Below are 26061 nucleotides of genomic sequence, written 5' to 3'. Positions count from 1 at the left end.
TCCCTTGTTTTCACTCGTCTCTATATGGATTTAATCAAGATTTAACCCTAATAGTTGAATATGCCCCGCTGTCTCACAGTTAGATGAAATAGCCTTTTTCCTTTCTCCTTACTAAAAAGGAATGAAAGAAATAAATACCGGGTTGATTGGCCAACTGAAAGAAAAAGATGAGCAAGGGTCCTCTTACGTTAAGTAGTGTACATGTGACCAACTATCACTCTTCGTGACCTCTAAGTTCAGTATGAACTCTCCAAGATATTCAAAGACCCCAGCATTGACCTAACGTATCTCCTCCTCCGCTCTGCTGCCCAGCTGAGTCAGGGAGTAGGCTGTCTGGGGCCTACCTCCTGCTCCAATGCTTCCTGGTCTGCTTAGGATATGGTGAGAAGTGTAGGTTTGCTGCCCCTTGGGCTACAGGGAATCTTCAAAGAGCTACGCTTCCCACAATACCCTAAGCCTCCTAGGAAGCACTGGGGCAGGAAGTAGACCCTAGACGGCCTGTCCCACTCAGTGTGGCAGTGGTGGAGGGGAGGAAGAGATCCGGAGCAAGGAAGGTAAGTGCTGGATACCACGAAGGTGGGCATGGGGTGGGAAACCCATGAAGGGAGCATTTCTGTGTGACTGAGCTTAACAGAAAGTCCCCCCTCCAGTGAGAGGTGGACCTGAACTGAATACTGAATGAACCATAGATAGGTTCATTAAAAAAAAAAACATGCTTCGTGGGCACTGACAAATCATCACAAACCTCCATTGTGCTGCTTCATGCCCATCTCTAGTGACATGTAGTAGGAAGACCAGAAATTTACATGTGGCAACTCATTAAAACGACTTAATGGCTGGCTCCTAAAGGGTAGTGATTAGAACATGCTTCTGATGCTTTCAGTTGTCCGTTGTTAATGTGGTTACTATCCTGCTGTGGGTTTCTTGGCTTCTAGTATTAAACACTTATCTATGATTAATATTTGCTGGCCCAAAGCCTCTAATCTTTTCACAGGATTGAAAAAAAATTCACAACTTTGCTCATGCATTATTTTCATGTTTGCATTTATGAGCTGAAGAGTGTTCTCAGTCTTCTGTATGCACATGTGAGGGTTTGTGGGGAGGGTTGTTAGGGCAGATCTCATTGCATGAAGCACTTTTGAGTGTACAACTCTGAGCCACATAGAGCTTTGTATTAGGTTCAACAAAGGACTTTATCCCCCCCCCCCCCAGTTTGTCCAAGAAGCTTATTGTTGGCCTTATTTGTTTATATATGGAGAGTCCGTATTTAGTATATTATTTAAAATTTATTTTATGTTATATTATCTCGTTTCAACTTGGATGTAAACTGCCCGGAGTAGTGTTAACTACTAATTGGTGTGGTATAAATGTTTAACGGACAGTCAGCCAGATAGAAATGTTGTCCTGGATCAGCTGTTCTGTGTTCTACTTGGTAGAATAATCGTGCCTACCCAAAGATAGAGAGTATGTGAAAAGGAATTTGTGACATATGGCTTCTATAGGCCTTGGATCTTGAGATCTAAACTAGGAGTGGATGGGATGCAACAGTAAAAATCTTTATTCACAGAGCATTATTATTGTGTTGACTGTTGTAGGCTGGCTTACAGTCTGAGGTGAGCATGCTGATTCTAATTTGGCTATGGTTAACCACTCCCTGAATTGGAAGAGACATACCATCTCCTAATTACTCTTGGGTGTCTTAGCCACTGGTACCTTGTGGTGGTGGCAGCTGGCCAGGCATCTGCCATGAAAAGAGATAACTCAAATGGATAACCAGCTGTGTGATGTATTAGGGACGTGATAAGCACTTGACTAATTTCTCTTTCTCATTGATTTTCGCCATGCTGAAGCTCCCTGCTAAGACTCCCTTCTGCACCAGCAACATCAGCTTCTCACAAAAACAAATCCCTGGGCATCCCCCCCCCCCTTCCTTCTTGTCTTTCCCCTTCGTTTATTTCATCACTAGCTTGGTTTTTGCTTGACTTCCTGTGCAGGGAACAGCCAAATTCTGCACCACTCAGTATCCTTTCTTGTAGATTCAGTACAGACATGGTAATAATTCTTAGCACCTTAGAATCTCTTCAGCCCTTCTCTGGTGCATCATATGCAGGAATGACACCATTCTGTACCTGAAATGTAATAATCTCGTGTGGCTTGGCAGCTTTTTCAAAGAAATACATCCACAAAAACCTCCCAAGAAATCCCATGGGATTTCCCACAAGATTTTGCAGGGGGGAAAAAGATGCAGGGGAAGTTTGTTGTGAAGAGTAGAGTTGGGTTCTTCCCTTCAGCTTCTTTCTGAGCCGCAGGCTGCAGTAGTCATATCTTTACTGAGTATCAAGCAGCATCTTATCTCTTCTTGTAACTTGTTCTACATACAATGTAGTGCTAGGGTGTGTATCCTACCAGTGTGAATCCTACCTAGAGTAGACTTATTACAATCAGTGGGGCTGAGCTAGTTGTGATCGATAGTCACATTCATTTTATTTATTTATTTATTTATTTATTTATTTATTTATTTATTTATTTATTTATTTATTTATTTATTTAACTTATATGCCGCCCACACTACCCAAAGGTCTCTGGGTGGTTTACAACAATTTAAATACAATAAAAAGATAAAACAATTAAAATACAATTAAAAATACAGTACTCTAAAAATTGCCATCAGGACCTACAGTTGATATTATTTCAATTAAAAGCCTTCTGGAACAGGAAGGTTTTGACCTGGCGCCGAAATGTCATCAGCGTCGGCGCCAGACGAATCTCAGTCGGGAGGGCGTTCCATAGTCTTGGGGCAGCTGGCGAGAAGGCCCTTTGTCTGCAAGCCATCCCTCTTACCTCCTTGAGGGATGGCTCTTTCAAAAGGGCCCCCTGGCTAGATCTTAACTGCCGGGTAGGCAGACCTTCAGGTATCCAAGGCCCAAGCCGTTTAGGGCTTTATATGTCAAAACAGGCACTTTGAATTGGGCCCGCTCTAGCTAGCAGTACTTTAGATTTATCTGAGGTGGCCACTTATACATCACCATGAGAGAAGAACATGCATCACCAAAAGGCAGGACTAAAGAGGATATTAATCTGCATAGAATTGCATGTGATAATATATATTTACATATGCAGAACTAGAAATCTTTTTGTAGCTTAGATAGAATTACGGTGCATCTCACTCATGTTTTAATTCATTCAAAAGAATTTCTATCCTGCTTTTACATTTTAAAGTAAAAAAAGGCTGAGAGGAGCTAATGAGAAATAACCCAACATCACAAAAAAGCACCCCATACCATTTTTTAAAAAGTCTCAGAGAGGAAACCCAAGTTAAGGCATTTGGGAACAAATGAGAGACAGACAAATATTAAAATGTTAAATACCCACCCCTCAAAAGCAATCTGGATGAGATGTTTATTGACTGCCTGTCCTAAAGCAAACAGAGAGGGACACAGACTGAGCTCTGTTGGTTAAGCATTTTGTAGCCTTTATGCTGCAGTTGTGAAGCCCCTCTCAGGCCCTCCTTTGGCATCTGAGGGGCAGAGAGGTGGATTCCAGAGTTTGACATACGGAAAGAGTTTTTAAAAAACTGATTTAAAAAACAATCACTTTGCAAATATTCAGAATTTGTACACTTTTTCAAAGAGTATGTCCAATACAGTACAAGTAGACTTTGGAGTTTTCAGTTCTGTTTATTCTGCTAAGCCTCAGACAAGCACAGAATTAGTTTTTCATGTAGTTTTATTTAATGCAGAGTGGAATGCAGGATTGTCTTGAACCTCCAGTGGCCGTGCAAAATCTGATCAGAACTTCTGAGAAAAATCTTAAGCACCTGTAAATTACAACACTAGGGCAAAATTGCTAGTGCAGTGCCGTGGATCAAGTCTCGTTCTGTAACTCTGTTCAAAATCTCCAGTTTACCATGAAGCTGCCTGGATGATGTTGGGCTAGTCAGAACCTCTCAGCCTAACCTGTGTTTAAGGTTGTAGAAAATGAGAGGCGCCTAGGCTGCCTCAGTCTCATGGAAAGCAAGCGAGTACTGCCGGATAAATAATATGCCGGTACAGGCTGCAATTGTTTTCAGTACTCTTGTCTTTCTGCAACTTCAGCTCAGATGATGCTTCTTAGAAATTCTTAATGCTTTAAATACCAATGCCAAATTATTTTGATAGCTAAAATGTAGTCATTCCAATGTAAATCAGCTTTCCCGTCCATTTGGCAGATGCGTGGTGGGTAATTTCCCTTGATAGAAAGCATCTGCAAGATACTTTTTCTTCAGGGAAGTATACAAAGAATATTGTTGCAGATTTGCGGTTCTGTTTGTAAGCATGTCATATAATTTTAATCATTTTTATGGAGAGGATTTTATTTTCTGTCCCATATGCTCACTTACTAGAATTTCGGTGAGAATGTTACTCAGTGTTTTGGTCCTTTGGTATTGGAACTATTTTCTTTCAGACATACTTATGTTTTTATTTTTATATTTTGTGATTTCCCTAGAGTTATTTTTCCAAGCTCTGTAAAAGCAAGGAGAGAGGAACTGTTTCTGTATACTATAAAGATGCCAAATTACTTCAGTTTGCTGTATTTTAACACCTTGCTTCTCAGTAGCAGCAACAGATCTTTCTAGTAACATCTGCCAGATTTTTCTATACCTTATGGAATACACTTCATGTTCAGTTCACCTCACTTTCACCTTTGCTTGCCAATTCTTATACAAAAGCAGAAATGATTTTAAATGTTGGAAGCTGTGGCAGAGGGGTTTCTTACATTACACTGCACATTTACAAGATGGGGAATACCTGGCTCAGCAATACAGTGCTATGAGCAAGAAGGATCTTGGAATCATTGTAGATCACAAGCTGAATATGAGCCAACAGTGTGGTGTAGCTAGAAATAAAGCAAATGCTATTTTAGGATGCATTAACAGAAGTTTAGTTTCCAGATCCCAAGAGGTACTAGCTCTGCTCTATTTGGCACTGGTTAGGCCTCATCTTGAGTGCTGTGTCCAGTTCTGGACACCGTACTTCAAGAAGGATGCCACCAAGTTGGAACAAGTTCAGAGGAGGGCAACAAGGATGATCAGGGGGCTGAAAACCAAGCCTTACGAGAAAAGATTGAAAGAATTGGGCATCTTTAGCCTTGAGGAAAAAAGACTGAGGGAAGTTATGATAACACTCTTCAAATACTTGAAAGATTGTCATACAGAGGAGGGGCAGAATCTGTTCTTGATCATCCCAGAGTGCAGGACCCATAACAATGGGCTCAAGTTACAAGAAGCCAGATTTTGGTTGAATATCAGGAAAAACTTCCTAATTGTTAGAGCAGTACAACAGTGGAGCTAATTACCTAGAGAAGTGGTGAATGCTCCGACCCTGGAGGCCTTCAAGAGAAATTTAGACAACCACCTGGCAGATATCCTTTGATTTATATTCCTGCACTGAGCAAGGGGTTGGACTCAGTGACCTTATAGGCTCCTTCCAACTTCATGATTCTATGACTCTGTAGGTGACAAGGATTTAAGTGTGAGGAATGCCAGTTCCCCGTTCCTTCTCTTCAGGCAGAAAATCGACATTACATTTGGAAACTGTACTGGGATTTAAAAAGGAGCTGAGTTCCCAGAATAGTTGTCACTTCAGTTACAGATATGAAAGTAATGCCGTCTTCAAACTCCAGAGATCTCCCAAGATCATCTCCTGCAATACTCTCTACATGTGGCTTCCCTTCAGACAGACCCGAAGACTGCTGCAGGTTATGAATGCAGTCGCCCACCTGGTGGCAGGTGAATAAATTAGACCACATTCCCCCAGTCCTGGTCTGCCTGCATGGGTTACTTGTGGTGTCCTGGGTCCAGTTCAAGACTTAAGTGCTTACCTTTAAGGCCCTCCATGGTTTGAGACCCTATTACTTGTTGCAGCACCTGTCCCCCAATATCAGCCCACGCCACCAGATCCTCCTAGGCCATGCTTTTCCAGCTTGCCGCACCAAGGGAGGCCAAGAAAACATCTAGTCAAAGTCAGGCCTTCTCTGCTGTGGCACCACCCCTTTGGAATCGTCTTCTGGTTGAGTTGTGCCTGGCCCCCTCCTTGCCTACCTTTAAGACTTTGCTAAAAACACTGCTGTGGCCTTTTATGCCAGTGTCATGTGAGCGTATCTGTTGACCCGCCTGCCCTATTGCGGTTTGTGATGTCTTGAGTTGATTTGCTATTTTATTTTTAGATTTGTTCCTGTTTGAGTTATTGTTAGTTCTGCTTTATTTTATTGATTAATAACCACACAGAATAGTGCCTTGCGCTAATGAATGCAGGATCAAAAGTAAATGAATGAGACTGTAAGAAAAAAAAAAAGGAAATAAACTACATTTCCTACATGTAGTCTTGTCTGTCCTCTCGTTATGCTGCCTCTGCTGCTGCAGCCTCCATTAATCAGGTTTAATAATATCTACACTTTTAACCATTGTTATCACTAATCAGAATTTGCTCCTGATCCAGCATCATATTCAGAATTTACAGTGGGAAAATGATAATGTAGAAGATGATGCTACCCATAAAGGAGAACAGAGAGTCTTGGTGGAACTTTAGAGAGGATGCAGTCCCTCAGTTCCTCGTTCTCTAAGACAGAGGTTAAGGGTTGGACACTACTGGACCATCACCCGTTCTTTTCTGTGGAGGAACAGCTTCAGGAATCTTCTTGCTGATGTGCAGTTGGCGACTTATCTATTTATGATAGCAATTCATTTGTCTTCTGCAGTAATGGTTATAAGTACTGTTGGATAATCTTCATCTCAACAAGACATCTCTATCTGTTTGGTGGAACCGGGAAATGTTTCTAACTAGGTTTTAAAGATAAGTTTTCTGCCTTTACATTTTTCTGCCTGTGAAAATGAAAGTGTACTTTTTTTTCATGGAAAGTAAAATCCTTGAATTTTTCAGAGTATGTTCCCTTTATGTAGATAGCAACATGAGCAAAGCTGTCTGTCTGTTTGAGGGCAGGATTCAAAACAGCTCTCTTTTGAAGCTCCTTCTGTTCAAATGCCATCTACTGATTTTTCTTTCTATTTTATTCATACAGCCTTTTTTTGCATTTGTAAACGAAGAGAAGTTTCCTGAAAATGGTTGGCTAGTTTACAATCCTATGGTTGAATACAGGAGACAAGTAAGTTTTCTTTTTTTAATTTATGTTTTGCTTTGCTTTTCCAAAACATCTGCAAAATGTTTTTTTTTTTTCTTATGTGGATTTTAAGTACTGATATCATATATTCACTTTTGGGAGAAAGTGCTTTGGAGTTTAACTGGGCTAAATGGACAGAAAAACAAGGCAATGGAGACTTTTTATTCTAAGCTATGAACTTGGAAAGCAGAGCTAGTAAAATAGACTCTGACAGCTGTGATATCAAACAGATTCTTTAAAGATGAATAAACACTGGAACTCTCAGTTAAATTCACTAAAACACAGGATATGTCTTTGGTCTTTCATTATTATGCAGCTTAACTGTATAAATATTGTATCTTCCTATTATGTCCCAAGATTTTTTTTAAAGTGTGGAACTGGTTCCAATTTAGGCATCTCTTCCATGCACATCATTTCACAGTGGCACACTTCAGATTAAATATATAATACTAGCAGAAGTGGGAGTGCATGGAGCTGAACAAAGTTGCATTCAACACATCTCAGGATAGTTCCAAAATGTTGCTGTTATTCTTTACTATGGGAAGTACAAACAATATAAACAGATATATGTGCATCTCTCTCTCTCTTTCTCTCTAAGAGGCTTGTTCAGCATCTTATCAGGTCAGCTCGTGAGAATTTAGTTGTGCTCCTTGGAGTGTCATCACTGATTCTTAAACATATGTTACAGCTGTTTTGGGCAAGGTGGGGGAACAGAGCTTATAGGGTAGGACTCGGCAACCTGCAGCCTTCCACCTGTTGAGATGCCATTCCCATCAGTTCACAGCTGGTCTGACTGATAGAGATGAGACCATGAGAATCCTGAAAGGCACTGGTTCCCAATTCTTGCAGTTTGTAGGGTGAAGACTTCTAGGGAGGTGCTTCCCTTCAGCTGTTTTCCATTCCTGTTTTGGTACCTTTCTGAGCCAAAGGTTGATCTTTGCGTGGAAAGAAAGAAAGAAAACAGAATTCCTTCCTTCCCTCCCTCCCATCTTTATTTGTATCAGAGCATTGCACAATTTAAAATTATGGACACATATTAAATATGGGTAAAATTAAAACAAATTAATATTTTTAAATAATTAGACTGTTTTTGACCAGAAGTGGGCTACTTCAGTGTAAACAAGATAACATAGTGTAATGCAATATACATATAGCAGAAAATAGTTTTCATTTTGCCAGATTGGTTCTGTATTTCTTCAAGTTCAGCAGCATCTTATCTCATGTGACCTTGACCTTCACATCTACTGTTCTCAACCCTCATTTTGGTAAATATATGTGGTAAATTGGTAGGTTATTGCCACCCTGTGGCCATAATAGCACACATGTTATGTTCCTTGTCAGCCCGCTATTGTGTTAAGCAGATACAAGAAAATGGTACATAAATATGACCACGTCTTTTCTCTTTAAGGGCCTGCCTAATGAACAGTGGAGGATAACCTTTCTCAATGAGCATTATGCACTGTGTGACACCTATCCATCCCTCCTGGTAGTGCCATATAATGCCACAGACGAAGATCTCAAAAAAGTGTCTGCTTTCAGATCTCGAGGTAGAATACCAGTAAGTTGATTTTAAGCTGTCTAAATTATTCTGTGAAACAGGGAATTCAGTATTAAGCAATGAGCACTGGAAATCATGCAACCCTTTTGTGCAATTCCCTCAGTGGGAACAAGCTTCCCTATAATATACTGATGTTATTTTTCTTGCCTATCTGGGGTCTTTCACCTGAATGTCTTCAGAATTTTCCCAAAGAGGGATTGTGCCGTATCACTGATTAGCTAAACGGAGCTGGATTGCAGGGCTGGCCTTAATCCCCGATCCCTTATTGTCCTAGAAAGGGTTTTTCAAAACTATATCAAAGGTCTAGAACTGAAAATAGAAAATTATGCAGTCCTTATATGTATTTCAGCTTCTGTAAAAACTTGATCTTGTTGGAATAGTTCTATACATATTCCTCAAGCCATTCTCTGAGGAAGGATTTTCCTCTCTGGATGTTGGTCTCAGTCTGTGCTGAAAGATGCCTTATTTTGCATTGTTTATTGCTGGATGCATTTCAAGAGCTATTAGTCAATGTTAGCCTTTCTGTGTAGAACTAAGATGTCCTTAAAACATTATGTTGATGACTGCATGACATGCATTTCTGTGCTGATACCTCTGGAAGGACTGTGTGCTTACCTCTTCCCTTCTAGTACCCAACCTTTTACAGGTCTTTAATGGTTCCATGAGTGCTATATAATGAACCTGTGGGGCAGAAGTTTCCCATTCTGTTCTTGTAACATTTAAGTGGTATCAGCATCCATATTTCAAGGCTGTTCCTGGAGTTAAGCTTCTGTGAATGAAAAATAGTGAGGAAAGTTTTGAAGAAAATAGCCAGTCTTTAACTGAATGTTTTATGCCACTTAATCAGGTGTTGTCATGGATCCATCCAGAAAACCAGGCTGTCATTACACGCTCCAGCCAACCACTGGTTGGTATGAGTGGGAAAAGAAACAAAGATGACGAACGGTATCTGGAGGTCATAAGGGAGACCAATGGCCAGCTCTCAAAACTGACTATCTATGATGCGAGGCCCAGTGTCAATGCCGTAGCCAATAAGGTAAGCAGATTATCTTTGCAGTATTGCACACAATAGATGGAATCTGCTTATTGATAATGCTAAACAAGTCTACAGAAATGCTATCTGGATTTCTGATCTGAAAACTGATGTGTGAGTCAGTGCAATCATTTTGGGTGGTGGACCAAAACAATTATCATTTTGCCACAGACACACAGTCTGCATGAAGGAATGTGGTGGGAAAGCAAGTTCCTGTGAACAAGATTTAAATTCTGTAATTGGGGATGGAGATAGCGATTGTCAGGGATTTCCATGTGTGCAATGTGGCAGAAAGGACTGCACTGTTTAGCAAGGTATCTGTTTCACTACTGATCGCTCAACTGGTTTTTTGCAACAATTCGCCCAGCAGGCAACCATAGGACAAGCACTTGTACAATATTGCTTTAGCATATGGAAATCTCCAGCAAGACATTGGTCTAATTGACTAATAAAAATGACTTTTTAAATAATAATTATGTCTTGTCAAGTTAATTCTAACATCTAACCTTTGCCAGATTTTCTTAAGTAGGTATAGTGTACATTGGTGCCTCGCTTAACAAGCGCCCCGGTTAACGACGAAATCGCATTGTGATGTTTTAAATGGGAAAAAATCGCTTTGCGATGATTGGTAAGCTGTTTCGCTTACCGATTTTCGCATAGCGATGTTTTCCCAACAGCTGCTTGGCGGTTCCAAAATGGCTGCCGGGTAAAAAAAACACGGCTGCCCGCTGTGTTTTGGGACGGATTCCTCGCATACTGGGCTGCAAAAATGGCCTCCCTATGGAGGATTTTCGCTTAAAGGTACTGTAAGTTTTTTGCCCATAGGAATGCATTGAAGGGGTTTCAGTGCATTCCTATGGGCTTTTAAAAATCGCTTAGTGATGTTTTCGGTTAGCGGCGATTTTTGCTGCACCGATTAACATCGCTAAGCGGGGCACCACTGTACTCAGAAGTGGTTTACTGACCCCTTCTTGTAGTGCTCTAGGATTGTGCAGCTTGCCCAGGTTTACACAGGCTGACTCCTGTGAGGCACAATGCAAAATTGGACTCTGACGTGCTAGAATATAAAATGAAACTTAAAAACAACAATGCACAAATAAAGCTACAGGAAAGCCACATGGAAAGCTATACAGATCAAATGTAGTTCAGTGAATGTCTTGCAGTCGTACAAATGCCAATAACCTTGGGCTTTCTGTTATGTAAGCATCACACAGGCAGATCTTGCTAGCAGGTCTTAAGGGGCAGGTGGTTCTTCTTTGTGGTCTCTGTGAATCATGCATGTGAGCTTTTCTGTGCTTTTGAGAAACTCTTGAAGATTCTAGAGCTTAAAGAGAAGACCATTAGAATAGCTGCCCCTACTGTACATGTCCCTGTGTCTAACGGTTATCCCACAGTTTCTATTAGTCACTGCTGAGAAAACTCCTAGGAACATTTCCTAGAACTAATTTTTCCGTTACTCTTTGGAAATCCTCAGAAACCTTAGTTTTTGTCATTGTTATCATTTCCTTCCTCATTTTCCTTCCTTCTCTTCCTATTAGTTTCCTTAAAAGAGAGAGAAAGAGAGCTTGCTGTTTGTTGTTGTAAAGCCTTCTTGTCTTTGTCAGTACAAGGCTTTCTATTACTATTAATCAATCACAGAGATGGTCACAAGATGGACATGTTGAACTATATTAATCAACCACAGAGATGGCCATAAGAAGGACATGTTGTGCAGGAGGACGTATTCTACTGTGGCCTTAGGCATTTGTATCATTTATATCAAGGAGCTATGGAAGCATACAAGCACTTCCTTTGGGATAAAACCCAGCCGTTGTTAGACAGCCTCACAGAGGACAAGAGAGAGAAAAAAATTAAGAAGTGACTCTAGGAAGATATACCTGACTCTGCTCAGCTGGCCTCTGAGGATTCGAGGACCAGAATAAAAGATTGTTCTTCAGTGGAGGAGGATTCTTTAAAAGAAGGATGATATAGTGGATAGTTTACACAAGAAGAAAAAACACCACTAAAAGAATGGGCTTTTATCCCCAATATCTGCAGCGACAGATATTGATTATATTGGAAAAGATTTCAGTCAATCTGACAGAAGCATCCACCTTTACCATGTTCATACTACTACAACAGTTAACAATGCCAGAAATTCAAGTCAGCCACCACCAGAAGACATGAAAAGAAATCAGAGCACAATCTTTGACTGCCTACGGACTTGAACCTCGTGCCATCGACCCTCCTTTTACAAGACACCATACCATTTTTAGTGTAATTTCTTCCAATCTGGTGCATCATAATGAATGATGAGTGGGTTTTAACCATCATCAAACAAGTCTATGCCATACATTTTACATCTCTCCGCACTGCAGGTCTTTTGAGTTCTACTCCCTCTATTTTACGGTCCCAAAGGAGGATGGAGGCCTGAGACCTAGTTTGGACCTGAAAGATGTATACTCTTACATAAAAACCCAGAAGTTCAGGATGGTGATGATAGAATCAATACTGCTACTTCTCAAGAGAGGAAACTATTTTGCTATGATAGACCTCAAGGATACCTACTTCCATATTGCAATCTGGCCCAACCGTAGCTATTTCCTGTATTTTGCTTTTGACAACTATCTATTAGTTCAAGGCAGTCCCTTTTGGTCTCTCTATAGCACCCAGAATCTTCAGCATAACAGTATTTCTGTACATAGACAACTGGTTGATTATTGCCAACTCCAGGGTCAAGGCAGAAAAAGACATCTCATTCACTTTATGTCTCCTGGCAGATCTCAGTCTTCAAATAAACTTAGAAAAATCTGTTTTAAAACTACATGAGAAAGTTCATTACATCAATGCACTTATGGAATGCAAGGGCCCACTTAGAACAGGATGCAATAGCCCTGATAAAGGAATTTGAATCAGATGCAGGAATTGCAGCATACATCAGAGGCTTCTCAGCCTCATGGTATCACCAACATTTATCATCCCACATGCACAATTGAAAATGAGGTCCCTTCAGCCCTAGTACCTGACCCCTTTCAACATGCTGACAGAAAACAGCTCCACTGCATGAATTATCAAATCCAGATGCCGTGATCTAAGAAGGAAAGATGAATGCACATAAACAAACTGGAATTGCTTGCAGTAATAAAGGCCTTCAAGGCATTTGAGACTGATTTTGGGCAAAGTAGTACAGGTGGCCGCCGACAATACCAAGATGATGTACTATCTACTGTAAACAAAGTTGGTGGAACACACTCCATATCTCTTTTGTACCCAACAATTCACTTCTGGAGAATGGTGTCTTCTGCATCATATCTTTACAATGGTGATCCATGTAACTGGGGAAGACAAACAATTAGTAAACAAAGCAAAAGTTAAGCAAAGCATGTTGCTTATATACCATCTCACAGCTCTCTCTGGATGGTTTACAATTTAATTATGAAGGGTACGTGTTCTCCCCTCTATCGAGCTGGGTAGTCAGTTTACTGACCTCGAAAGAGTAGAAGGCTGAGTCAACCTCAAACAGACTACTTAAGTCTGGAATTGAACTCATGTGGTAAGCAAAGTTTTCACTGCAGTTTAACCACTGCACTGAGAGGCTCTTAAAGGACAGCTTAAACAGATAGGTAGCTCCCATCATGAATGAGAAATAGCCACAAAAGTCTTCAGTGAAATCTGCAGCTACTGGGGTCAACCAACCATAGATCTTATCACTATTCAGAAGAACGTGAAATGTCAAACATATTGTTTCTGAGCAAGCCAGGGTCATGATGATTTGCTATGGGACACATTCATGACTCAGCGTTGAAAAATCTTCTTTAATTCTTCTTACTAGTGTCCCTGCAACACAGGGTTATAGTGGATCTGATCTTCAATGTAAACTGCATACAGGACTGTGTTTCCTGCTAAGGAGAGCAGCCTCTCACATTCCTCTATAAAGGTCTGTCTATCCGCTGTAGTATCAAAACAGCCCATTAATTCCAAAGCATGTCAATATTTCAAGAACCCAACTCTGAAAACGGTCCTGCAGAGTCTACAGAATGTCTCCCAGGCATGTGGGTTCCTCCTCCACAGTCCTCAACCAATTAATGAAACCACCCTTTGAACTGATGGCCATAGCGCAGTTTAGACGGCCTCACATACAAAACTGCATTCTTACTAGCTGTTCCATCAGCACAGCAAGCAAGTGAATTGTGTGCCCTTTGGCACGATTTTCTTTTTTTGTAATTCTATAAAGTCACCATTTTTCATGATACGATTTTCCTGCCCAATGTGGTTTCCTATTTTCATCTCAACCAGTCCCCTCGTATTTCCAGCTTTCTTTCCATCCCCCTCTAGAGAGCTGGAACTAAACACATTGGATGTTTGTTGAGCCCTAGCATTTTACACTTCAAGGACTAAGCATTTTTGGAAAACTAACAGACTGTTAGTTATTAACTCTGCAAGACAGGTGCTCAGATCTCACCCCAGTGCCTTTGGAAATCGCTTATAAATGCAGTCACACTGTCCTACTGTGAAGAGACCACTCTGAATCCCTGGGGGGAAAAACACTACTACAGCTGTGGCTGCTTCAACAGCTTTTCTTAAAGGGATTGAGCTAAATTAATAAAGCTGCAATGTGGTCTCAACGCTTGATGTTCATCAAAATTACAGGTTGGATGTCAGGGTGAAACTTGATGCTGTGTTTGGTACGGCAGTAATTTCATGTGTTTTGGCAGGACATCCCACCAGCCAGTCAGTGAGCTTGTCAGCCACCCACACGTGTGATTCACTGAGGCCACGAAGAAGGAAAACAAGTTATTTATCTGTAACTGTAGTTCTTTGAATGGTCATCTGTGAATTCACACCACCCACCCAACCTCCTCTCTGTCTGCCATATTACTACATTGTTCCTTGTACAGTGGTGGAAGGATAACCACTTAGGTGCTGAGACATGCACAGTGCGTGGGGAGGCTATTCCAGCCGTCTTTTCTTAAAACTCTAGAGCAGGGGCTCCCAACCTTTGATCATCCAGGTGTTCTTTGACTGCAACTCCCGGAAATCCCAACCAGCACATCTGGTGGTGAAGGCTTCTGCATATGTTAGTCTGGGAACATCTGGGGACCCAAGATTGGAAACTACTCCTCTAGAATGTTCCGACAAGTTTGGTACAGGCACAGAAGCATCAACATGTGTGAATTCATTTGAAGAACTACGGTAGTTACAGATAAATAACATGTCCGTTCACAGAGGGAATATGGAGCACAAAATTATGAGTAATTCTTTCTCTTTATGCATGTATTTTATGTAAAACTAGTTTTCACAGTATACAGAATTGTCTGGTAGCTTCTCTTTGGGATTGCTTGGCTAGGAATGTAAAAATTAATTCTGAGTTACACTTTCAAAACAGTGGGAAAATGTCATTGCTGCGAAACCTTCCATGGAGAAAAATACAGGATTTAGAAGTTGTTTATGAGATGTCTAGTGGTTGCATGCCTTCCCTCATGCGTTCTGGCTACTCCCTTTCCTTTGTTGTTCCACACCCCAGGATTAGTCAGATCCCTCCATAGCTAAAATTAACTGTCTCTTTACTTCAGCCAGATAGGGCTAGAAGGCATCTGTAGCATACTCCTCTATAATGCCAATAGACAGAAACATTTCATTCTTCCTACAGTTAGCAGAACTTGGGTGATTTTACTCGTTTTTGGGACATGTGTTGACACCTGATACCAAATGACTTGGAAAATATGCATCTCCTGAGAGGTGTGGACTTTTTTTTTTTACCTTCTATCTTCTACTACTAACCATATGCCAGAATGAATAGCTACATGGCTGAAGACGTTTATGGAAACTCTTATTTTCTTTGCAAACCTAGTTAGTTTTTTTAAAGTATGCTTGGTAAAAAAAAATTAAAGCCAGAGCTTGAAATAGAAAAGTTATTGTTATGTTATTGTATTTTTCTCCCCCATTGAGATGCATTGAATAGTTTTCAATGCATTTCAATTGGGGAACCGTGTTTCACTTAGCGATGTTTCCTATGGCGATTTTCGCTTAAGGACGGCAATTCGTTCCTATTGGAACGGATTATCTGGTTTTCAATGCATTTCAATGGCACCATTGTACTTCCTTGATTAGCTTATTCTGTCAGTTTTCATGTGTGGTTGATTCACAGCCCAATAAACTGTATTTCAAATACATTTTAATCCAAACTCAAGTGTGCTTTTATTCCTGTGCATAAAATATGACATTGCTTACTTATTCTACCTTTTTAAAACCACCAAGTATAATAGAATAATGGAAGCTAAGCAGACACTTCCTTTTTCTGAATTACAGGCAACTGGAGGTGGATATGAAAGTGATGATGCTTATCCCAATGCTGAGCTGTTCTTCCTAGATATCCATAATATTCACGTGATGCGGGAATCTTTGAAAAAGTTGAAGGACATTGTTTACCCACAAGTGGAAGAATCTCACTGGCTTTCTAGCCTGGAGTCAACACATTGGCTTGAACATATCAAGGTATGCATGAGAAAAATGACATTTGGTGGTGGTCATACGTACCACAGTCTGTTCTTTTAATTCAGTCGTCAACCTGGTAGACTTTGGCATATATCTCTGCACACACACACACAAATCTACACTGTTTTTACTTCCTTTTTGTCAGCTTGTTTTAACAGGCGCCATTCAAGTAGCAGACAAAGTATCCTCTGGAAAGAGCTCCGTCTTAGTCCACTGTAGTGACGGTTGGGACCGCACAGCGCAGCTCACCTCCCTAGCTATGTTGATGTTGGACAGTTATTACCGGACAATTTTGGGCTTTGAAGTCTTGGTACAGAAGGAATGGATAAGCTTCGGACACAAATTTGCATCGGTGAGAACAAATTAAAAACCAAGTTAGACTCAATGTTGTGATACTCTTTCTCTGCATCTGTTTCACCATCTGTAATGTGCAGGGCTCTGCAGTCATTTTTGAAAGAGTTTATGTGAGGAACTCTGACAAAGCATTTATTTGATATGCTTGGAATGATTCTGTACTGCTTTTTCCCCATAAATCCCTATATTGGAAATAATGCATTATGATAGCTCATGGAAAACAAAACAATCAAGAATGAAGTACAGTATATAAATGTTCATTATTCTGTGTGGCCTGAATAATAATGGCCAGAATCCTATTGGTGATTAATGGTTAAATAGGCTAGATTACCCAAATGGCACCTCATTAATAAATGACAATTTGCCTCTGTAAGTTACGCTATTTCCTTTGCACAAAGAAGAAATCAACTGTAAGATTCTGACCAATGGATTGGATCCAGACTAAATTTGTTGTACTTGTGTTGCTTCAAAATCAATACAAAATAGGTTAATCATGGCTCAACATGTGTCTCATATATTTCTGTGGGATCTAAGCGTAACTGAGTTACCCTAGATTACATCTGTACAAAAGATTTTTGTAACACCTCCTAGAGAGCTGAAATTGTGCTAAATAAAACTGTTTTACTAAGAATCCATTTCACTGCATTACATTAAGTACAAAGGAAAATTGGGGGGGGGAGTGAACAAAAATGTGGGTGTCATGTAGGACAGGGGTCCCCAACCACCAGTCCACGGCCCAGTGCCAGTCCGTGGATTCGGCTGGACCGGGCCGCGGAGACAGATCTCCCACCCACCCCCATGAGCTCCTGCCCCCTGCATAGCCCCTTCATGCATGCCACCAACTCACTATGTGACCTTGAAAAAGGCCTGCCACTCCCACCTGTGTGTCAGAAACATTTAGATAGCTTTAACCACCCTCATGCCACATACATAAATGAGGAAAATAACACCCTACCTTTCGTGGTGGCTTTAAACACTACTAAAATCTATGTCAGGTAGTTGTATTGAGTCCTCTAAAGTACTGATACAGTATTATATATTGCTCAGTATTATACAGGAACGCAGTCTATCAGTGTTGTACTACAATTTCAAGGAACATGTTTTATGTTTGTAAAGTTTAATTGTGAGTTTTCTTTAACAGCCTGGGCTTTAATATGTTTTGTAGACTGCCTGCTATTGGACTTGATATACTAAAGTTGCTTTGACACATGGAAGATTCAGTTCATTTGCAGAATCACAGCCTTAGATTCATGCGCTTTTTTTCCTCCAAAAATATTTTAGTGGTGACATTTCATAGAGCCTTTTGAAGTAGTATTTCTCTGTACGTAGCGTGGCCTAGAAAAGCATTAGCTTGCCTCTTCTTAAGCTTTAAGCACCGTGCCATACGATTCAAGCTTTAAAGTAGGAAAACAATAAAATATATTATAAATTAGTGAAGGGATTAAAACCATATTTACTAAAGCTGGACTCTTCCATTATCTTTGTTGATTTAACTCTAGTCTAAAAGAACAGTGTTTTGTGTCTAGCTATCATGTATATAAGTGTGATTTATCTGTGATAGTTTCCCATTAGGCCATTAAAGCAAACTTGGGTTGCCAGAGTTGACAGTCTTCTTAAGCAGATTTTCCCAGACCAAAGAGACATGACTTTTAAATCTTTGCCTTGAGCAAAACCACATTGCTGGATCGGAACTCTGAAGCTTTGGCGGCTAACTGCTGTTTCAATAATAAACTAATGTGTCCTTTGAAAACAACTCCAAGTCCATTTTAAAAGCCTCTGTTTGTGTCATCAAATTGTTTTGGGAACCAGGGCTGCTTTTGAAGAAATGAGCTGTCTGTTGGGTGAACAAAGGTTGGCGTTTTAGCTGTACATTGCTCGGTTTTTGGAAACTGGGAAATAACTGGGGTAGGGGAGATTGGAGGGCACTGGTGTATGTCTACAAAAATGGTACAGATAATGCATTTTAATATATTATTGCTTTTCTTGTATGCTTATAAAACGAATTATCCTAAACAGAATAAGCTTACAAATTTTCTTCATAATGCGTTTTGGCATATTAAAGTAGAAATGAAGGCTACAAATAAAGGCTGGAATGAAGTATGTGCTTTAACTCCATTGAAACCATTGAGACCCTTAAAAAAAAGGACTGTTGTTGTAGAAATTGGAGGTCACCAACCTGAGTGAAACTTGAATCTCTACTGATGTCTCAAGTGTAGTTTGTGTCATCTGTTCGTTTCAGAGAATTGGCCATGGAGACAAAAATCATGCGGATGCCGACCGGTCACCCATCTTCCTCCAGTTCATTGACTGTGTGTGGCAGATGTCCAAACAAGTAAGCTGCGTTTCTGAAACTGGGTTTCTGCGTTGACAGACGTCATGCTATTTACTCCCCTCCGGTTATTTCTATGTAAATGGTCTAGGGCGTCCACTAACTTTGCAGTATCTTAATACAAATTCTTACCAGATTTTTTAAAAGAAAAAAAAAGCTGTCTTCTGTCAAGCAAAAAAAAAAAAAAAAAAGAGCTGCAACCTGGCCAACTTCTTTTCTCTTCCAAATTATTAAGAGAGGCAGTGAAATTTACGGCATAATCCTCTGCATTTTTCTCACAAGTCAATCACATGGTTCTCAGTTCAGCGCAGGATTACATACAGGTTGGGGGTTAAATCCAGATCCTGTTTCTGTGATTTATGTAACTGTTGCTTTACCATCCAGCAGTTGATTCAGGGGTCTCTAGCTGGGATTAGTAATGGAATTTAGGCTGTATTTCTTATATTAATTCTCAGGATGGTTCCCCCCTTGATATTGCAGCCTATCCATGAGATTATTGGGTGCTTTTAAAACTATCACTCTGAGGGTTTCTTAAATGGCCCTTTCTGAACTATTCTTTGTGTCCAGGGCTTGGACAAAAAACAGAAAAGAAAGGAGAGAGACAGTTTTAGTACTTAAAAGCATCTCTGTGAAATCAGTGGGCCCTGTCACTGCAATGTAGCACAGTATTCAAGTTTTTAGAGCTGCCTTGTGTTTATTTTGGCAGCTATAATTTTGCAGAATTACTTGCATATACATTGACAACTGGAATGTCTTGTGATAATTAAACTGCATTGCTCTAAATATTTATCTTCCTTGTATATAGTTTCCTACAGCTTTTGAATTCAATGAACAATTTTTGATTACAATTCTGGATCACTTGTATAGCTGCCGCTTTGGTACTTTCTTGTACAGCTCCGACAGTGTACGGGAAAAAGAGGTTAGTACAGTGACCACATGACATAAATACTGTGTCTTTAATAACTCCTTCCTAAAAACACTTTGTATAGCTGTGTCAGGTCATAGTACTATAAGGGTGAAATGAAACGGGTGGAAGTAGAATACTGGTAGTAAAGCAAGGAGGTGAGGTTGGTTTTTAGAGCGACACTGTTCTTTGGGACCAGACCCTTAGACCAGCTCCATCACTAGGTCCTCAGTCCCTGACGTCACACTGCCTACTGTCCCTTTCCTGTGCAGAAGGAAGCGTGTTGGTGTTTCTCTTTGTACAGAAAAAGCGATTCCACTGGTATTTCAGCAAGCGATTCCTCCAGGTGCCAGCTGAAGATGGATTTGCTTGCTACCTGTCATCCTGAATGTGATGGCAAGGAAGGAGATTCAGCAAGCACTCAGAGCCTCCTTCGCTGTATCCTATGCTCTCTGAGTCCCTGCAGTTGCAGCCTTAGGTGGTCCTTAGCTGGGGTCTGAGTGCAAGGCACATTTCCCCCCGTTTTCCCTTCCCGTGTTGGCAGGCAGTGTTGGTTGACTTGCTGTGGCCTAATTGACTGAGGTTTGATCTACTTGCTGTTCTGCCCCTCTCCCTTCTTTAGGGAGAAGAAGGTCCCTCCTCTGGGACCCTTTGGGCCAAATGGATCGTTCTTGTGGGGCAGATTTGGCCTGTGAGGCTGATAAAGGAAAAGTGGTGAGGGAGTTAGTTGCTGATGCACTGAGTTGCCTGCAAAATTCAGTCCAAAAGCAAAGCAGAAGCATGCCGCTTAGCAAAGTGTGCTGCTTATATACCGCCACATAGCACTTCAAGCACTCTCTGGGCGGTTTACAAGTTAATTATGCAGGCTATACATCCCCCCCCCCACATGTGAGCTGAGTACTCATTTCACTGACCTTGGAAGGATAGAAGGCTGAGTCAACCCTGAGCCGGCTACCTGGGATTGAACCCCAGGTTAAAATGCTGGACTATACAGGGTTTTAGTTTGGTTCAACAAGACTCTCTTGTGTTCTTATATTCATTTATGTTCATTTAAAAATAATGAATGCTTGCAGTTCACCAGTTCTGCCCTGTGACATGCTTTTAAAAATCAACATATGTCTGTTACCTAAATGCAGAAGCTATGAAGTTAGACTTCTCTGTGGTGTCACATATACAGTGGTGCCTCGCATAGCGAGGTTAATCCGTTCCGGATTAACCTTCGCTATGCTGAAGCATCGTTGAACGGGGCAGGGATTTCCATTGGAACGCATTAAACATGGTTTAATGCATTCCAAATGGGCCAGATACTCACCGTTCAGCGATGCTTCAGGATGGCCGGCAGCCATTTTCGCGCCCTCGCCTCGCTTAACGAGGGCGCGAAAACGCTGCGCGCAGCCATTTTGGGCCATTTCCAGGCTTCCGGCGGCCATTTTGGCCGCCGAACAGCTGATCGTCGGGGTTCGTTTTGCGAAGATCGGTAAGCGAAACGCTTACCGGTCTTCGCAAAGCGAATTTTCCCCTATTGGAAAAACGTTGAGCGATCACATTAGCGATCCGAAAAAACGGATCGCTATGCGATTTCGTCGTTATACGGTGCGCTCGTTAAGCGAGGCACCACTGTAGTTGATGTTAATGCTTGCTGACTCTTTTTTCCTCTCCCCCCCCCCCCCCCCCGGTTTCTTTCCTGGCAGAAATTGAGCGAGAAAACATTGTCTCTTTGGTCTTTGATCAACAGCACAAAATCGAAATATATCAATCCTTTTTATACTAAAGAATTGAATCGTGCCCTTTATCCAGTAGCAAGCATGCGCCACCTGGAACTTTGGGTTAATTATTACATTCGGTGGAACCCAAGGATTAGGCAACAAGTAAGCTTTTTAAATCTTACTGTAAAGAGAAGAACTGGAAGCCTAATGTAGTGTTTTGTGGTAGTTATATTTATATATCTGTAACCTAATAGGATAACATGAATTTGTGTTATTCTGAGTAGGAGAATCAGTCTAGCTAGTCTAGCGTTCTCTGTGGCTGTCTCGAGTCTCCTCACCCTCCTAACTGAGGTCCTTTTTACAACATAAAAAATGTTCAGCTCTGAACAAATAAAGAGCATATAATTTTAAAACAAACTTAAATTCAGAACAGATCAACAAGCCACATAGTGAGTGGTTACATTTGAAAAATTTAACTTCCAGTTGCTCACATTCTGTCTTAAAAAAGCATGATTTCCACGGCCCTCAGAGGATTTTCCTGAAACCACCACAGATCATTTTCACACACTATAGGGTACAATTGGGTTGTAACCACATGGCAACAACTAAAAGTAACTGCATAGCATCTTATGAAACAGGTCTGCTCTGCTGCAGACCAGACATGAAGTTAACATGTATAGCTTCAGATTATCAAGGAGCAGCATATTATCAACATTTAAGTTTTGAGGACATGATGCAAAACACCTTATTTTCATTGTTGAGTTAATTCTCCAGTAAATTCACTGAATGTGTTCCATGGCTGAGAACTGAAAACATGCAGAACAGACAATTTAAGAAAATAAACCACCACCAACTACATGAAGGTCAATGCAGACAGTGATACAAAAAGATCTGGACAATTTTTCCTTCCTCGGTGTGTGCCTAAATATATCTATATAGGATGGGGAAATTTGGGGAGGGAGTGACCTCAACCTAAAAGGGAAACTGTTCTTCTAATGTTTACTAAAATGCCTAATATGTTTTGGAAATTCCTTTGTAAAGACAGACTGATAAATGGTTTGTGCACTCAGGCAGTAGTAGACATCTCAAAGTACAATCCAGGTGCTTTGACAATTTTGTTTGTTGTGTGTACATGTGTAAAAAATATATATGGAATTCACTTCTCTCTCTCTAAACCACACATCCAGGCAAACATGACAACATGCAAACAGAATACAGTACGGCTATAAGCACTTCTCCACAAAATGCTCCTCTTTTATCATGTACAGTGGGTGCATGGAACTGCGAATATATGTACAGACAAATAGTAAAAAATTGTAGGGATGATGTCAGGAAGGCAAAAGCTGAGAATGAGCTGAGTTTAGTAAGAGATACTAAAAGGAACAAAAAATCATTCTTCAGGTACGTATGTGGCAAAAGTCAGTGAAAAGAGGCTACTCAGTGAGGCTGGAAAAAGTGCTCAATTCCTACTTTAGTTCATAAATTCCTGCTTCATATTTGCCTGGTGTTGACAAATACAAAGGGAGAGGATAAGACTGCAGCTTGATATTGATAAATAAATAGTCAAGGAATATCTTATTAGTGTGAATGGGTTCAAATCTCCAGGGCTGGAAGAACTGCACCCAAGAGTATGAAAGAATTGGCTGAAGAATTCTCAGGACCACTATCTAATATTTTCTTGAAATCATGGATGACATGCTGGATGATTGGAGGAAATCTAATGTCCCTGTCTTCAAAAATGGCAAAAAGGAGGAATCTGGGAACGATACATCAGTCAGCTTGACATAAATCTCAGGGAAAATTCTAGAACACAATATAAAGCAGTTACTCTGCAAGCACCTTGAAAACAGTGCAGTAATAACTACTGTAGAAGCCAGCATGGATTTGTCAAGAACAAATCCTGACAGACTAATCTTACCACTTATTTATTTGTTTATTATTATTATTATTATTTATTAGACACTTGTACAACAGGCCGAGGCAAAGAGGCAGTCGCGAAAGCAGCAAAATCAGGGAGCTGGACAGGGGACAGATTGTATTTGTCTTCAGACTGGAAGGGATTGTCACTCTTGGATTGGCCTCCTCAGCCCCACTAGATGCTGTTCCAAGACCTCCATACAAAGCACGTTACCATAGTCTCTCGAGACTGAAGGATGCCTACTGGACTATTTATTTTTTTATTTAACATTATTCTGCCTTTTTCCTTAAAAAAAGAGCCCAAAGTGGTTTACATAATTAAAAACACAATATTAAAAACTAAAAAAAACAAAAATGATTAACATATTTTTAAAGTATTAAATAATCATATTAAAAATGTTAGGTAAAAGCAATTCTAAAACAGATTTAAAAGCAATAGAAATACAGACCATCCTGATTAAAACCTCTCTTAGACAACCAGTTACTAAGGAAAATCCTGCCTGAAGAGAAAGGTCTTTGCCTGCTTGTGGAAGGACAGCAAAGATGTGGCCTCCTGTGGGAGGGAGTTCCAGAGTCTGGGAGCAGCCACAGAGAAGGCGCTCTTTTGTGTCTCCACCAAACACCACTGTGAGGGTGATGGGACCAAAAAACAAGGCATCCCCTGATTATCTTAACACCTAGGCAGGCTTATAAAAGGAGATGCAGTCTCTGAGATAGCTTCGCCCCAAGCCATTTAGGACTTTATAGGATGAAAAAACAGCACTTTGAATTGTGCTGGGAAATAGCTCAGCAGGCAGTGGAGCTGCTGTAATAAGGAGGGTTATGTGATCCTTGTAACCAGCCCAAGTTAACAGTCTGACTGTAGTGTTTTGGACTTGGTGAAGTTCTGAATACTTTCCAAAGGCAACCCCATGTAGAATGTGTTACAGTAATCCAGTAATTTTTTGATTGGGTGACCTCCCTGGTAGTTGGTGGGAATGCTGTAGAGATAATATATGTTGACTTCAGCAAAGCTCTTGACAAACTGCTCCATAATATTCTGATTAGCAAGCTGACCATGTGTGGGCAGACTAGAAAAACTGCCACGTGGATACACAGTTGGTTATCAAATCATACTCAGAGAGTACTTATTATCGATGGCTACTTCTCAGACTGGGAGGAGGTAACAAGTGGGGCACCCCAAAACTCAGTTTTGGGCCCGGTGCTCTTTTTATTAATGACTTGGATGGGGAATTGCAGAGAATTCGTAACAAATTTGCAAATGACACAAAATTGGGTCCAATAGCTAAAACCCTGGAAGACAAGAATGAAACTGAAGATCTTGATAGGCTTTAATAGTGGGCTGAAAATGAGAGAATGAAATTTAACAGGGATAAGTGCGAAGTTCTATACCTAGGAAAAAGAACAAACACAGTTACAAGATGGGATACCTGGCTCAGCAATATTGCAAGTGAGAAGGCTCTTCAAATCGCAGATCACAAGATGGATATGAGCCAACAGTGTGGTTTGGTTAGAAAAAAGGCAAATGCTATTTTAGGCTTCATTAACAGAAGTATAGTTTCCAAATCCCATGAGGTATTAGTCCCCCTCTATTCGGCACCATTTAGACCTTATTAAGTACTGTGTCCAGTTCTGGACACCACACTTCAAGAAGGATGCTGACAAATTGGAACAAGTTCAGAGGAGGGCAACAAGGATGCCCAGGAGGCTGGAAACCGAGCCCTAGGAGGAGAGACTGAAAGAATTGGACATGTTTAGCCTTGAGAAAAGAAGACAGAGGGAAGATAGGGTAGCATTTTTAAAATTCTTATACAGAAGAAGTGCAGGATCTGTTCTTGATCATCACAAAGTACAGGGCATGTAATAATGGGCTTACGGTACAGGAGGCCAGCTTTTCGATGAGTACCAGGGAAAATTCCGTAACTGTCTCTTCTCAATCAGGCTAGAGTGCAGGATGTTAGGGCAGTACAACAGTTACCTTGGGAGGGGGTGGGTGCTCCAACGCTAGAGGCAATTTAAGAGAAAATTAGACAACCATCTGTCAGATCTACTTTGATGTGGATTCCTGCACTGAGCAGGGAGTTGGATTCAATGGACATATAGGCCCCTTCCAGCTCCATTATTCCATGACTCTGCTTTTCTCATTCTCTTCATCTCAGTTCAGACTGTTTGAATCATCACATAGAATGGCTGCCTTCTCTGGCCTGCTGTGCCTTCTGTCGTTATAGATTTTTCCATGCGCATCATAAATGGGAAAAGGCAGCTGTGGTTGCACTATGATCAGTGGTGTGTTCACCTATGTTGCACGGTTTTGTAGCTCCTGTTAGTGGAGTGCATGGGAGACAGCTTATAAAAGCAAAAAAGCGTGCTGCTTATATACAGCCCCATAGTGCTTCAAGCACACTCTGGGTGGTTTACAAGTTAATTATGCAGGCTACACATTGCCCCCCCCCCAGCGAGCTGGGTACTCATTTTACTGACCTTAGAAGGATAGACGGCTGAGTCAACCTTGAGCCGGCTACCTGGGATTGAACCCTAGGTTGTGAGCACAGTTTTGGCTACAGCCACAAGGCTGCATTGTACACAAGGGTGTACAATAGGCAAAACCTACACAAAGAATGGGATGATTTA

General features: G+C 40.9%; 1 protein-coding gene across 5 annotated transcripts in view; it reads left to right on the top strand.

Moving 5' to 3' along the window:
• MTM1 (myotubularin 1) overlaps positions 1-26061 on the top strand; it is a 49357-nt gene that overhangs the window by 18505 nt on the left and 4791 nt on the right. For all 5 annotated transcript variants that reach the window (XM_072981496.2, XM_072981495.2, XM_020801010.3 and 2 more), the window contains 8 exons: positions 7057-7140; positions 8564-8713; positions 9561-9749; positions 16035-16220; positions 16366-16572; positions 18814-18906; positions 19709-19822; positions 21499-21675. In XM_072981496.2, coding sequence (XP_072837597.2) covers positions 7057-7140; positions 8564-8713; positions 9561-9749; positions 16035-16220; positions 16366-16572; positions 18814-18906; positions 19709-19822; positions 21499-21675 — 1200 coding nt within the window. The remainder of the gene's footprint in view (positions 1-7056; positions 7141-8563; positions 8714-9560; positions 9750-16034; positions 16221-16365; positions 16573-18813; positions 18907-19708; positions 19823-21498; positions 21676-26061) is intronic.

This window comes from Pogona vitticeps, chromosome 11 (assembly GCF_051106095.1).
Source record: "Pogona vitticeps strain Pit_001003342236 chromosome 11, PviZW2.1, whole genome shotgun sequence".
In the NCBI taxonomy this organism is placed as follows: domain Eukaryota; kingdom Metazoa; phylum Chordata; class Lepidosauria; order Squamata; family Agamidae; genus Pogona; species Pogona vitticeps.
Note: the sequence above shows the minus strand (reverse complement) of the source record. Positions and strands in the feature narration are given on the sequence as shown.